General features: G+C 37.7%; 1 protein-coding gene across 5 annotated transcripts; it reads left to right on the top strand.

The window, feature by feature from the left end:
- Positions 1–2164: 2164 nt before the first annotated feature.
- Positions 2165–14895, top strand: LOC120745001. 5 transcript variants are annotated; one of them, XM_040049595.1, is made up of 11 exons: positions 2166–3347; positions 4448–5097; positions 5278–5367; positions 10496–10629; positions 11631–11763; positions 11836–11904; positions 12431–12525; positions 13346–13472; positions 13587–13704; positions 13783–13859; positions 14123–14895. In XM_040049595.1, exons 5-11 carry the CDS (start codon positions 11737–11739, stop codon positions 14255–14257), a joined length of 648 nt encoding a protein of 215 aa, XP_039905529.1. In that variant the 5' UTR covers positions 2166–3347; positions 4448–5097; positions 5278–5367; positions 10496–10629; positions 11631–11736; the 3' UTR covers positions 14258–14895. The 5 variants fall into 5 exon arrangements, 2 of the variants coding, with proteins under 2 accessions (XP_039905529.1, XP_039905530.1); XR_005698523.1 differs by lacking the exon at positions 11836–11904 and having other exon boundaries at positions 2165–3347; XR_005698522.1 differs by lacking the exon at positions 12431–12525 and having other exon boundaries at positions 2168–3347.
- The last annotated feature ends 547 nt before the right edge of the window (positions 14896–15442 follow it).

Below are 15442 nucleotides of genomic sequence, written 5' to 3'. Positions count from 1 at the left end.
ATCTTCAGGTCTGGAACAAGGACCAGCTGAGAGTGGTAATAACGTTACTAATGTTCAGCTACACTTTTACTAGGTCCACATCTGTGACACACGTCTAAACATGCACACAATCTGAACACAAACAGGACTTCATTGTTTTCCCACAGCCAGATGCTGAGAGCCATTTCCTTGCAGTGCTGTGTCTACATACATGAACCATTAGATGTTATTGGAATGATTGTCAGCTCTGATATTTCATGTGTGTTTAGCTGGACGCTGTTTGATCCTCGACATGGTTTAAAGGTGTCCAGTCCTGAGACACTGGGGCGTGGAAAACAGCTGTGATGTCATTGGACTGTCACAACGACAGAAGTGGCATGAAGTGAGCAGCCGAGGAGCCGCTGATGTTTTGGATTCACAGCATTTGAAAAGGTCGACACAGACACATCTGCCAGTGTCCAATCATTGTGTGCTAGGCAGTGTTGGGACTAACGCGTTATTAAGTAACGCGTTACAGTAACTACGTTATTATTGTGGTAACGAGCACGGTAACTAGTTATTATTCCAAAACCAGGAACGCGTTACTCGTTACTGGGATTTAGATAGGGTCGTTACTCGTTACTGGGATTTAGATAGGGTCGTTACTCGTTACTTCGTGTGGTGGCTATCGCGGAGCTTCCAGAGATTCAGTAACATTAGCAAGTGGTGGAGGCCAGCAGGTGGATGAAGGAAAAGGGACGCAGAAGGAAAAGAGACCCGAGGCGGCCGCCGGTCCAAGTGTGAACTGAACTTCAGGTAAGAAGTTATGACCTGCAGTCTCTCTGGGTCAGATATGAACCAAGTTTAGGTGGAGTTTATTTTCGTTATTCTGACTTTTTCCGTACTGCGTGGTAAAAAGGAGAACAGTTTGTCCCGTAATTCAAGTACAATGAAAAAGACACAAAGCTGGATTTTTTGTGCGCCAAAGAAAAAACAAGAAGGTGTTGGAACCGGAGAATGAACGTTTTGCGGTGCTGCAAATGCTTGCATTTGATGTGGTACTTGGATTGTTTTGCCACTAGTTCCCGGCATGCACTGCGCGAAAATCACGTGATTGCTAAACAAGGGGGAGGGTGCATCCGGCCTCCTCGGCTGTAATTGGTCCAGCCCAGAGTCGATCATGACCAATTGGCCGATCCAACACCTTTCATACCTTTTATACCCTTCCTAAAAAAAAAAAAAAAAAAATCCATCGGCCAATAAAAACAAAAAATCGCCAGCGGCCCACCGGGCAAATGCCCGGTATGCCCGATGGCCAGTCCAGCTATGCTCACCACTACTGGCACCAACACACTGGCACCAACAAAGCCAATCTGACTGTGAGCCAATGTGTTTGTTTGTGTTGGATCAATAGATTTGACAGACTTGGTTCATCCAGAGGGAAACAGTCCAAATTCAGATCTAATGAAATGATGGAGGCTGTTTCCTACCACGGTGCTGATGTGTGACTAACAAGGCTCATGGTCTCCAGCAGACAAGCGCCTGGAATGAGGGGAGCTGAGTGTTGCTGTGGTGGGTCTGTGCCCACCAGGGGTGGATCTAGAAGGGTGGCATGGGGTGGCCTAAAATGATCCCTTGCCACCCCAAGTGCCACCCCAGTTTTGCATATGACAGTGTTGTTTATTAAAATAAGATAGCACTAACAGTTTGAGCGTAGTTACAGTCAACAGTGAATATAAATGCTAAAACTGAATATATTCCATAGTGTCCCCCCCGCATCAGTAACAAATGGTTCAGCCCATAGCAGGACCGGCTTTTTTCTTGTTTTCAGTAGCAAGCGACGCTCATGATTGTGCCAGAGCACATTTTGAACACCATGGGAATTTCGGATTTTACACAGGTGGGTGGATGTTACACTGTGGAAATGGAAGGAAGGTGAGTGTTATTAACCCTCTGTGGTCCACGGACACGCTGCACCTCCAAATCACATGACTGATGTAAGCTGACACAGCAACAAGCTGCAGCCACGCTGAGTCTCTGTTTCAGTGCACATTGAAAGTTCAGACTTCAATGTTTTTACATTTTAATTACAGGCCAGTAAATCCAGAGTTTTTCTAAATACTGTCGTCAGATTTGTGTGTGTGTGTGTTTTAAGCGCGAAAACAGGATAAAAAAAGGAAAAAATCCACGTCTCCTATCGGTGGAAAAATGCACCATGTCGACCAATTTAAAAAAAAGGCAACATGTGGGATTTGGTACCGCGGTAAAGTGAGCCGTCATTTGTGAGCCGCGGTCAAGCCAGCCTCTTATCCGCCGCATAAATTTCCTTGCGCTTTTACACCAGTCTTTACGGTAGCGCCTTTTCGCTTTATATCCCGATTGAAAGCCTAGACCCGCGCACACGTACACGCGCACGAACAGTCACACGGGCACACGCGCACACAAATTGCAATGGAACAGCCCAATACAGCCATCGTGACAGTCTGGTTGCATATTCAGAAATTCATTAAAAATCATTCTTAACAGTCGATGCCAAGTGTTCAACACAGTCCTCCTCTGCAACACCTACTTTACCTCTGGGCCAGGTTTGGTCCAGATTTACTGTAATATTCCTCAGAAATTACAGGAAACTTGGATTCAATCTAGTCAATACACATTCACAGTCAATACAATAGAATTATGTCAATTTTTAAAAATTCATTAAAAATCATCCTGAGTAGTTGAGGTCCAACTTTCAACAGATTCCTCCTCTAGGACACCTACTGTACCTGTGTGCCAAGTTTCAGCCAGATTCACTGTAAAATTCCTCAGAAATTAATGGAAACTTGTATTCAATCTAATACAGTCAATACAATTATAGTTAACGATGTTAACTATACATAAATGTACAGTAATTATAACTCATCTATGTGTTAAAAGTGTTTTGTATACATCAAATAACCATGTTATGTGCCATAATACATTTTAGAATTAAAAACATCATTAGTCTTTCACAGCTTTTAGGAAAACTTTGGTAATGAAAATCATGATATTGTAAGCTCCACACATGGCAACAGCTACCCATAAAATACTTGATGTTAGTGAAATAATTAGCATTATTGTTAGTTATTGCTGTTGTAGAAGACCATTTATATCACTTAACATTTTGTTCTGTAAATGCAGTAACATATAAACACAGACAAAGACTGTATATTGTCTAAACCTATGTATGTATTATAGATCGAGAATAATTTAAGTTCTGCTAAAGACATACATTTTCATGTGTGTTCTGTAAGTATTCTGTGTTCTTCCATGTAAAGTTGTAATTTTATTATTTTTATAAGGATCATCAAGAAGAACCACCACACTCAGATGTGCCCACAGAGCAGACTGAAGCTGTCACTAAACAGGTTTGAGATATATATATATATATATATATTTTTTAAATTGTATAAACAAACTATTATTGCGATTAATGATTTTAGTTTGTTATTTTTTTATGTATAAACACAAACCCTTAATTATCATTTTAAAGAGGTTGCTAGTAAATATTTATTAAGGGAACCTTCTAAAAGAAAAGCAAGCTTTCTTCTTATTTAAATACTTTGAAAGTAGTTCTCCCGGATGCTCCTCGAAGAAGCCTTGAGAACAACACCACCAATGGCCAAATTACATCCCTGAACAGTGACAATATATTTTGTTTTTAATCATTGGCTGTAGATATTAATATTGTATCTCTGTACTCATATTCTCATAACCTACAGATGATGATATGAATGAAAAAATGTAATTTTACGATTCATCACCCATTAAAAACTGTGGCCACTGATGTTTTTAATTTTGCATATCACAGTCAGTGAGCCATATTTCGCTTCATTGATTCTTACTTCTTGGCAGTCGTTCCTGTTTTTGATCCGATAATCTTGAAGGGCAGCCATAATACTGGTTCATATCATGACTTATGTTCGTAGGTTCCTTTGTTCTTAGAGCAACTAAAAAGTTCGAGTTAATTGGGTCGTCAAGAAGTCACTTCATTTTCTCAGAATAATGTCAGTCGGTAGTATTCGAGTAAGAATGAGTGAAAAAGGCCGGTCATGAAAGGCATTTAAACTGTTGGAGTGATTGCTCAATACTGTTTAAAAAAAAGACAGACATTTTAATATCTATCCATCGATAGATCGATACATAGATATACATAGAGAGAGATAAATATGTGAGTGTGTTTTTAAATTTTAATGTTATTATGTGAGAACAATGAAAATTTGGATCTAATAGCACTAGTTCATGCTTTCTAATACAGCAGCTAATACAAAGAGATGGCTGGCATCTGTAGTAGTTTTGTCTAATCTAATTTTGAAATACATTGTTGTTGAGCTATGCTGGACCTCGAATAATATGTATATTACAATCACTGTATTTATCTTTCTTAATTTTTTTATAATGTTATGAATTCTATATTTATTTTGTTATTTAAAGTTTTTATTTTTCATTTTATAAATTTTCTCACCAGGATGAAAAACAACAAGCAGCAACACAAAAAAGGATAATGTCAGCACATCTCACGCAAGATGTAGACATTTCAGTGTGGATTGCTGATCTCTGCAAGTTTCAAGTGGACGCTGTTGTCAGCGCAGCAAATACCATGTTACAACATTGTGGTGGGCTGGCATTGGCGATCTCAGAATGTGGTGGGCCAAAAATACAGAAAGAGCAATAATTACAAAGCAGAAAACGGACCTCTGCGGACTGGAGAAGCTATGGTAACAAGTGCTGGGAACCTGTCTTGCCAAAAAATTATTCACGTAGTGGGACCATGTCTGCAAAGCAAACCATCAGCCAAAGATGTCACACAGGCAAAACCTATGTTGCGACAGGCCATAATCAGTGTTTTGCAAAAGGCAGAGGAGCACAAACTGTGTTCTATTGCAATTCCAGCAGTAAGTTCAGGAATATACAACCTTCCTGCCAGGGCATGTGCTGATGTGATTGTTCAAACAATCTATGACCATGTAAAAAATAAGACTAAAAAATCAGCACCATTTACAATAAATCTTGTGGACAAGGAGGAAAAAATGCAAAGAACTGTTGAGGGACCCATTTCCAAACAGTGAAGGACAAGGAAATCAGAATGAGGATCCAACTCCAACTTCCATAAGTCAGGTGATCATTGTTTTTGTCATATTAATGTTTGAATTATGGTCATTTAGTTTTGATTGATATCAATAGGAAAATATGGAATGCAAGGCAAAAATTACACTTTAAAACAGTGAATTATAATATACTAACACACCACACATATTAAACAATATTTAAATGGTAAAGTGTTTTAATTTATTATAGAGCACAGAAGATACAGAAGGATGCGATGTGCGAAACACCTGCAGAAAAGTCCAGGAGGAGGAAAAGTTCAACACATTGGATAAATTACAGGTAAATCAATGTGTATTCTACTGTCTTTAACTTCAATGAAAGCTCAACAAACAGTCATAACATCATGATCACTAGAGTTGCTGCTATGTCATTCAGACACAGTTCGGAAACATGCTGAGGGTTACATGAGAAGAACATGTGAATTTTTATGTTTGAACTTTTTGTGCAAATCTAAGGCTTATGTATTCTGTTCTGCTGAAAACTGTTTCTGTTCCCTTTAAACTATTCATCCTTTTAATAGCTTTTCCAAGCTGATTAATTATTGATTGTGGTAGGTTACACTGATGTCAAATTGAGTTATTAGTATTCACAAATTAAATTTGAAAGTAACAATCTTGTGCACATAAAACAACTTTTCCATAAATACTGAACTTGTCCTATCAATGTATTAGGTCTCTATAATGGTATAACACATAGTCATTTATATGTCTTGATGAACTGTCAATCATCCTTTTTATGTCAATCTGAAAAACTTGATTCTGTTCATCTGGACGTTTTCAGTGGGAGAAACGTTTCGTCACTCATCCAAGTGACTTCTTCAGTCTAAGCTGACTGCAGTTTTCCCCCAAATTATAAAGAGTACATTATCATAATCACTGAAACCAGCGAACTGAAGTAACGATGGGTTGTGGGGTGAATTGCTTCATCATAATTATGCAAATTGGTGTGACCATTGATCAGGAACGACTCATCAAAGACCACTAATAAATGCCCATGAGTCAGTATGCAAATGTACGTTTTGTAAGATGCGGGGAATCTTGTAGAGTTTACATAAACTCCCTGTGCTTATAATGGATTTTTATACAGTGATCCAGTAGAACACTGGAGAGAGTGAGACTCTAAACGTGTTAAACAAAGGTCAAGAAATAAAAGTGAAAACTAAAATTAAAAAAATGCAAAACAAAATGTTTCCACTTTGTGCAGAAGCTAAAGTCCTGCAGTCTGCCCAGTGATTTTTGGACCTGATGCATCATAGCATTAATACAAAGGACACCTTATGTATATGGAAAGAAACACAGCAAAAGCAAATCCATTGAAACGATTTGGTCTCTTTAAGTTAATGTGGATATTTTGAGCAACCCCATCAGGTACCAACTAATTGAGTCACTCCGCTCGCAGTGGACGACTTTCTGCATTTACTTTAAGCCCCAAAATAAAAATAAGAAAAAATATGGTCCAGTCTTTCACAAGTACAGAAAATAAATTAAAACAAGAAAAGATAAAAGAGCCTCCACATGGGTCAACAGCTCCAACACGCCTCACTGCCTTGCTGTATAAACTGTATCATGTCATGCTTTTCATACTAATGAGAGACAATTAGTCCTGAGAAACAGTGAGGCACTCCTTCATGTGTCAAACACAACATTCTCTGTTTAATGTGGACTCATTTGTTATGCACCTAGGGCTTATTACTGGATGGATGACTCTGGTCATCAAAGTTGACTCAGCAAAGTGGTATGAGAATTTAATTGCAAGGCACTGTCCACATCACGTGGCAGCCCAACTGTGTCAGTGCCTCCTGTGTATATCAGTGTCAGTGTGGTTACACCGGGTCCATTGAGGGTGCTTTTAGAAGGAAAACTCCTTGCAGTGTTTGTCTTGACAAGAATTTTCAGGCCCAACTCAAACATTGTTTGCCAGATAAGAATGCTTCGTTTGTTGCATTGATGTGAAAATTCTTTGAAACAGTAGCGTTTAGGATCAAGTTCACTTACTGAGCTAGTGTCCAATTAGATGTACACAAAGAATGAAAAATTGTGTCTTAATTGATATTATGAAGAGATGGATACTGTGACAAGTTAAAAGCAGTTTGAGTTTTAAGGATATCACTACCAGCCAAATAAACATCCCTAGACATTATCAGACTTGCTTGAAAACTAGCGTTATACTTTCCCTCTGAGTCTTTCCATCTATTATTCACCATCTGTAATTCATTTTTTCTTTCTGATAAGGCGCATGCAGAGCATACTTACATACCCCCATATTGCACTGGTGAATTTGCGTCTGTTGACTCGCTATATGTTGCTATCAGGAGAAATGTGCCAAGTGTGATCAGTATGAGATAGGCTTCTGTGGTACAGTATGTGTCACTGCGACACAGTCACAGCTCCGAACTGCAAGCTCGCTGGTGACTAACCTGATTCCATCTGGCAGCTTTCACATAATCTCCACATCATCCCCAAATAGAAAAAAGGATGTTGTGAAATTGCAAGCAGTGAATGAATCAAGAACAGTCTTCATATATTGATTTCTGCTCTAGCACCAAATTTAACTTTAAAAGTACCTTTGTTTTCTGGGGGCATCAAATATGATTAATGGCATTATGCAATTTTCTGCTGTCTTGACATGATTAATGTTCCAATTTCAAGGGAAATGTATTTGTTATTATATTGGTAATATCACATATCTATGCGTACTTAAAAATCATATTGCTACCTTTTTGAATGCTGGAGCACGATTTGTTTTTGAAGCCAGTGTTTAGCTCTGGACTGCATCACTTCCACATAATTGGTTTTCTTTGTTGTGATATTTTTAAAATGACAGACCAGTACGCATCTGCTATAAAGCAGACGGCGTACTTATTTTCCTGAATCTCTCAGTTATGACACTACAGGAGTCATGAAAGTAATTTCTAAGATTTTAGAGCAGCACAACAAAATAACGGGTTAAAAATAGATGCAATGGAAATAGAAACAAGCAGTCAGACATGTTGTTGGTCAGTGATTCCTGAGATTAGGGACAAAACAGGTTTTAATTTTCTAAAATAGATTTTTTGATTTTTCAAAAGCATATTTACATATAATTGTTACATAAAGTTTTGGCTGTCTCACCATGTTTTGGTACAATCTCCCAGGTGTAACATTTTTTCAACAATTTATGTGCAAGGTTTTTGTCAACACCGTCAGACACAAAGAAATGCAAAAATATATATTTTTTAATTAAGTTGTTTCAGCTATTTTGACTATTAGCAGCTTCTCTATTCTATTGTTTATGGACATATGTTTTCAAAGTAATTATACCACATTTAAAAGTAAGATTGCTTTGGCTTTTTATTATTAGAGTTACAGTCATACATATTTTCAGAAGCTTGTATTTAATCTCTATAAGAAACAATCATATTAAGCAGGATGCAAATTACCCATTTATTGAGAAAATTACGTATTTTTATTGGAAGATCATGAGGGAGGAAACTATATGGTTCTCCAAAAGAGAAAAATAAACCAAAACTCCATATTATGGAGCAGGCACGTGCAGAGGGGGGGGCTAGAGGGGCTTGAGCACCCGCCCCTTTCCTGATGGGTGCCCAAAGTGCCCTTTTGTTGAGGCAACTTTTATTTAAAAAAAATTTTTATTTTATTTATTTATTTTTTTATGTGTGTGTGCGTGCGGAGTCCTGTCTGTGCCCCTCAACAATAATATTTAACTATTAATCACAGTTTTGCTAAATAAAAGGATCTGGCTTGCATCAGTCACATGATCACATTTAACCAATGATCGCCCTTGACGGCAGAACGCGCTGGTTACGAGCCGGGAACGAGCTCACACAGAGCACGCGCATTGTTTGCGGTCCGGAGCTGTAGGAGAAACACAAGTTAACTCAGAGACACAGACTGATGCAACAAAACCAGTAAGTAGGTGTACAGCGCACACTGTAGTGTGTAGCACCCAGGAGTGTTAGCTTATTACGTACACGTTGGTAAGCTGTCTTGTTGCTACTGACGAACTGAAACAAACGAGCGTGCTGTGTGTGCAACAGCGCGACAAACATTACCTGTTCTTTTATTAACTGCACAAGTAGTGCTGGTCACAGCTGCTGGCTACCTGTGTAAGGCTGTCATGGGTCTGTAGCTCTGTCACCGTTTTAGGGAACATATTTAGTTTTAAAGTATTTAGAACATATTTAGTTTTAAAGTAATTTTCCGGGCTTTTCCTGCCTTTCTGGAGGGATTATATTTCACTAAAAACGATCTAATATGCATGTCCACATAATTATGCATTATTATAATATATTAAAAAACACACGCTGTATTTTAAAGAACATACATTAAGAAGCAGATTATATTAGATTTATATTTTAAATAAGACAAAATTTGGATGTTACAGCAGTAAAATGATTGTATCTCTACAGTTTAAAAATGTAATAAGCTTTGCCCTGCACAGAGTGGATAGTGAAACACATGGAATCATCATAAATACATTATTTCATATTTATTACTTCCCCCTCCTCTTTGCTTTATTATTGTAGCTCTAGTAATAAATAATAATGTAAGGATTCTGGATCAGCACCGTGATGCCCATAGTATATACAGTATTCTGAAGAAGGTCTAAAATGTCACTGTGTGTGCATGTGTGTGTTTTATTTAGCTGGATTTAAAAAATTATTACTCATGATATAACATTGTGCAGACATGGCTGGTAAGGACATGAGGAGGAAACAGTAGGAGCTGTGTGAGGCTACTAAAGGCAGTGCTATAACATTTTTCTGTCATCATTTTATTATAGATTAAGTGCAAGAGTTGTTAGGTGTGGATAATTAGATTATAGTTTATTGCAATAGCAAGTTGTGCCTTGTTCTCACATAGACAGCAAGTGCAGAGTGATATATGAAATGATGGGATGGAAGGAAGAAGAGAAGCAAAGAGTGATTCACAGGCAGAGCCTAAATTATTTCTCACAGTTTTTGTTGCCTTATGGTTCCAAGCGCTGTCACCAATCTTTGCATTTAGTTATTATCTCATGACACTTGTTTAATCAGCTACCATCTCTCCTGTGGACTTTTTAATGTCTACAGTCTCAGACCAACACAGCCCTGCCCTCCCCATATTAGATTCTTGATGAATGTGTGTTGTTGTTATTCAGCCTGGTTCAATGTGCCCCTTTTTAACTTTGAGCACCCTTTAAACCTCTCTGCACGGCCCTGTTATGGAGTTGACAAGGTGCTGACGGTGGTGACACAAATCTGAAAATAAGAAAAAGGAAAAAGAAGAGAAAAAAGAAGAAAAAGAAAGAAGAAAGGAAAAAAAAGATGCGGGGAATCTGGAGTTATTTGTGTACTTTTTTGACAATGTGGAAAGAATTTCTTACTCTTGTGCCACAAATACAAATACACTGTTTATTTTGCCCATAGGTCACTGCACTGTGGAAAAGACAGGAAACCGAAGTTGTTGTTGCTGTGATTCCATCACAAATAAAAGGAACGACTTTATAGTTCACCACAGCGAGCGGAAATCACTGGAACCTCATCAATGGTTAACAGGCGAGGTACGTGGAAAAGACACTACAAAATAAATGAAGCTGTATTTTAATTACTGTGTTACAGTAATCCTTTCAAACCCAAAATTTAATGTCCTGGTGTTTGTTTTGCTTTAGTGCTATTCATAGAGCAAAAACATCACTGATCTTAATGCTGTTCCCATATCAAAAACACATTTTATCATCCACGTTAGACAGCTGCAATGTTTTTATAGACACAGCTATTGTTTATACATGCTTTAGTCTTAAATGGATTTGTTACTGTGCTGATGCACTTGAATCTTAAAAGGTTTTATACTGTTGTCAGTCACAACTCCAGATCGCTAACTTTCACGCGTAATGACCAGCATTGCTTTAATTTAAAAAAATAATAAATAGCCGTAAAAAATTAAAAAATATATATCAAAGATTAAAAAAAGTGAAATTGTCAAAGACGAACTTTCAGTCTTGAGTCACATTTTGTTATCCAAATTTTCCATGAAGACACAACTCCAGGATTGAAGAATGTTCTGTGATATGGTAACTGTGGAAGTTATTGGAGTATATTGTTTTTAAATCTGTTTTTATTCAAATGTGAAACGTTTATGAGCACAAAATGTGGCTTCAATGTCCTGTTCTTGGCTGACAGGAGTCACCCACAGTGTGGTCTTCGGTTGATATAAACCTTCTGCCTCGAGATCTGCTTTGTTGTATTTTCATAATGTGTCTTCTGTGTACTTTGGTTTTATATAGTGGTTATGTGAGTTACTGTTATTATCCTGTTAGCTCAATATATTCTTTCCTTTTGTAACGTTTGACATCAACTAGCTATATTCTCATAGAGAAAATCACATAGAAAATCAGTCAGCCAGTCAATGAAAATGAAAGTGTGTTTGAGTGCTTTAGAGAGTAAAAGTCTTACATTGATAGCACTACATTATTAATTAATCATGGATTACATATTTTCAAAAATGTAACATAATTAGCAGTTTGAGTTGACCTCTCTTCATTATTCAATGTTTTTTTACAAGATCATAGAGTGCCCTGCATGATATTGCCTGCAAGTTGGATTTGGGCAGTAAGGTGTACATACTGAACCACTACACTGCCGCTGTCATCCTGTTCGGGAAAAGAGAAATGATGAGGAGGCGCTGTTTGTCAAAGGTAATAAATACATATACATATTGCAATATGAATATATTTGTATTTTACATTGTATTAATGCTTTGTTAACAGGTCAACTTTGATAACTACCACGCAATTGTTTCGTTTGTGAACGTTGGAAATGTTCACTGGAAGTTCCTGGTTAGTACTAACACAAATTTCCCTTCAGAAAATTCATATTTTGAAAAAAAAAATACAATATTATGGAAAAATGAGGGTTTTGTTTTTCAAATTATGTCCTGTAAGTGCCATAAAATTTCATCCCTGGAAACATTTTTTACTTTCTGAGACAACTGGATTCATCAAACCCAGATTTGTGGTGTCTTTGATGTCCCACTATGAAGTCCTGCACGTCAAATACCAGTATACTGTAATGCTAATTGTTTCCTATCAGTTTCCATTAAAAACTGAAATTTAAGGTATTCGACTGTAGTAAATCGTGTGTGGACAAATAAGATAATAGCAAATGGAATCTGTAAATCAGCTTGACTTATTATAATAGGGATTGATGTAATAATATCTTTTATAACTGCTTTTCCTGGGCTCATTTTAAAAATCAATAACTGATCAAACAAGTTATAGTCAAACCTCTCAAGCATGATAAAAGACATATTTTTATCTGTAATTACTGGCGAGAGAATTCATTCTATCATCTTTTCGGTTACAGTACCTAAGTAAAGCAGACAGCTGTCTTTACCTTGTTGATCCAGCACGCAACACAAGAGAGCTTGAAGAATCCAAAGTGGCAGCACAAAAATTCAGGTCAATTCTATTTTTCAAAAATTAAAGTGAAAATATTATCTTTACTTTTATAGTGCTGCAGTGTTTTCCAAATTTGTAGGCCCGGCCTTATCGGTGGGCTGGGATGGTAATGTGCCTCAGTAATTACATTTTAGCATGAAAAAGTACAAGTTGGTTGTTAGTTTATTATTTTACTTAATATTGTGTTAAATGACAGTATTAAGTAAACTGCATGTGTCCCAATGGTAGATGGGTCAGTCATTGGCCTTAAGAACTTGCTTTAGCAGTTTAGATCCAGCAGCTTGTTTGTAATGTGTTGGTTTTTGTTTTTTCTTTAATTAGATATTAAAGACTTTCCCTGTTTTTTCAGTTGAATTCAACTTTTTTTATTCTGTGTGTTTTTTGGTGGTGCAGCCCTATTGGCTTTGGGACTGTGTAAATGATAGCAATAGTGAATTGTGATTACTATAGAGGATTTAATACAGTACTCAAAGCCAGTGCTATTGTAGTTTCTGTCTAAGTGGTATCTCTCCACCGTCTTTGTTTCCCATAAATAAAGAATGTGGCATTAAATGAAGCCACATGTTATTCCAAAATGTTTTATAGTAGAGCATTTTTCAAATTATGTGTGCTGACATTGAACATTCAAAATAAGGTAATGACCTGCCTGCCTGCCAGCGTGCGAGCGGGTTCATGTTGTGTTCTAGTTCAGAACAGTTTTCTGTTTGCCGTCCAGCATTAAAGCTGTACTTAAGTTCACCTTTTGTTTGCGTGAGTCTGCATTTTGGGTACTTTTCCTGCCTGCACACGGCCCTCACATGACAGTGTAACCCTTGCACAGGGAGTTCTTCAAAATGAGGCGTACTGCAATCAACAAGACTGACTGGGTGGATATCAAGTTAAAAGGAGGAGTTTTCAAACACCCAGAACAGAAGGACACAAATAGCTGCGATGTGATTGTCATCTTGGTAAAGTAACAAAGACATGAGTTTCAAATCATTTTTGTGCTGATTATAAAATTGGGTCTGCTATAGAAAAGGAATATGACTAAATTATTTTTGAATATTTTGCTATTTCCATAGATGGCAAAGGCGTTCATGGAGTCCTTTCCCCAAATACCAGAAATGACATTTGAAACCACAATTAAAGCAATGGTACGGCAGCGTGAAGCAACTGCTTTACATATACTGGGAGCCTCAGGTTTGTGTTACAGCACAAAGAAATCACTTGTATTTAAATATTCATTGTCAGTCACTAATTTTACTATGTTTGTAATAGTGTTCGAGGCAGAAAACAACTGCGCCATGTGTTCAACTCCAAAACCACCTTTTCCAGGGCCTTCAATCACCAAATGGGTAAGACAGATTTGTAATTGGGGATATGATTTAACAAAATCTATTGTGTAAAGTTGCTTTTGTTATTTGGTTCTTGTTTTGAGGAAGAGGGGAAATATAGCCTTAACTTGCATGTAATGTTTTTTGGCTTGGTGTGTTAGTTATTTTGAATATTTGATAAGGAAAAAAATATGCACTACATACTAATGGCAGATTAATAAAGATATTCATGTTAAACCACGTGATTAAAGATTTTTTTATTTTTGGTTTGTTGAAATTCACAGATCCAGTGTGACAGCTGTTCAAGGTGGTTTCACACACAGCGCCTGCAGATGAATACTGAGCTGTTTCAGACGGCAGAGGCTGCAGAATGGGAGTGCGCTCTCTGTGAAAAAGAAATACTTGTATTTATTTTGTAAAATGTATATAAGGTTGAATAATGTCATGTAAATTCTTATTTGTATTGATAGAAACTAAGGAACAGATGTAAATTGTTTTTATACATTTTGTATGTGTACATTTACAGGTTATGTATTTCACAAATGTAAATAGAGCTTGTTCGTTTAGATTTTGTGTTGCATTCTTTTTCATTTTAATACCTTTTGTAAAAAAATTACACTAAATTTAGAAACTAATGTGATTCTCGCAGTTTGGGTTTGTGACCCAACCCTTTTTGCATTTGGTATTTGTTGATTCAGATTACTATTGATCAATGTATGTAATTCTTGTTTTTGCTGTTATTAGTTAGTAGTTTTAATTTGGCCATACTTTGTTACGTTCTTCTAATTCTCCCTGACAGCTCACAGTTGCTCAGTCTTTACTCCGTTGTTTACATCGATCCTTTCGTGTCACCTACCATTACGTTCCAATCGCCCTTGTTTGTTAATGTGAGGTATACGTTCGTCATGTTTCCTGTTTTAAGACTCTGTTTTCCTTTCTCACGTTCAAGTCTTGGGTGTACCCCTTCATATTTTATCTCATACTGCTGGTCGCCATCATGTTCAGGTCTGTAGTAGTGTTGTCATAGTGACAGTAACATTAATAGCAGTCGTAGTTTAGTCTCTGTCATGGTCTCCGTGCCTGCCCGGTCGGCCCCACAAGGCTACAATTGCTGTTTCTGTTCTCTCCCTCTCTGCCTGGGCGGAGCTCACTGTGGGCTCCTGCCCTTGGCCCACACACACACCTGACAACACTCACCCATCATCACCGGGAGCACTATTTGAGGCTGGAACACAGATCCTCTCGTCGCTGGATGATTGTACCCCTAACGTTAGTGTTCTCACAGCTCTTGTGCTTCATATTCGTGATTTGTGATTAGTTGGTGACCTGCCTTCTCGTCTGCCTCAGATCTCCCCCCCGGGACCTGCGACCTCCCTGCTGCGGGAACGTGTGTGAGTGTGAGCGAAGAAGACGTGAGCGAGTTACCCTGTGATTCCCCCGGAGTTTTGGATCCCTTCACTGTACATATATTGCACTGGCACTGTAAATAAACTACACCTTGGAGATACCTTACCGCTCTGCGTTTGAATCCCTGTACCAGATCGTGACAGAATCATCCAGCCACGGAAATGGATTCAGCAGATCCAGCGGTCTCGACTCCCACC

This window comes from Simochromis diagramma, unplaced genomic scaffold (genome assembly GCF_900408965.1).
Source record: "Simochromis diagramma unplaced genomic scaffold, fSimDia1.1 OVJJ01000581.1, whole genome shotgun sequence".
NCBI classification, from domain to species: domain Eukaryota; kingdom Metazoa; phylum Chordata; class Actinopteri; order Cichliformes; family Cichlidae; genus Simochromis; species Simochromis diagramma.
Note: the sequence above shows the minus strand (reverse complement) of the source record. Positions and strands in the feature narration are given on the sequence as shown.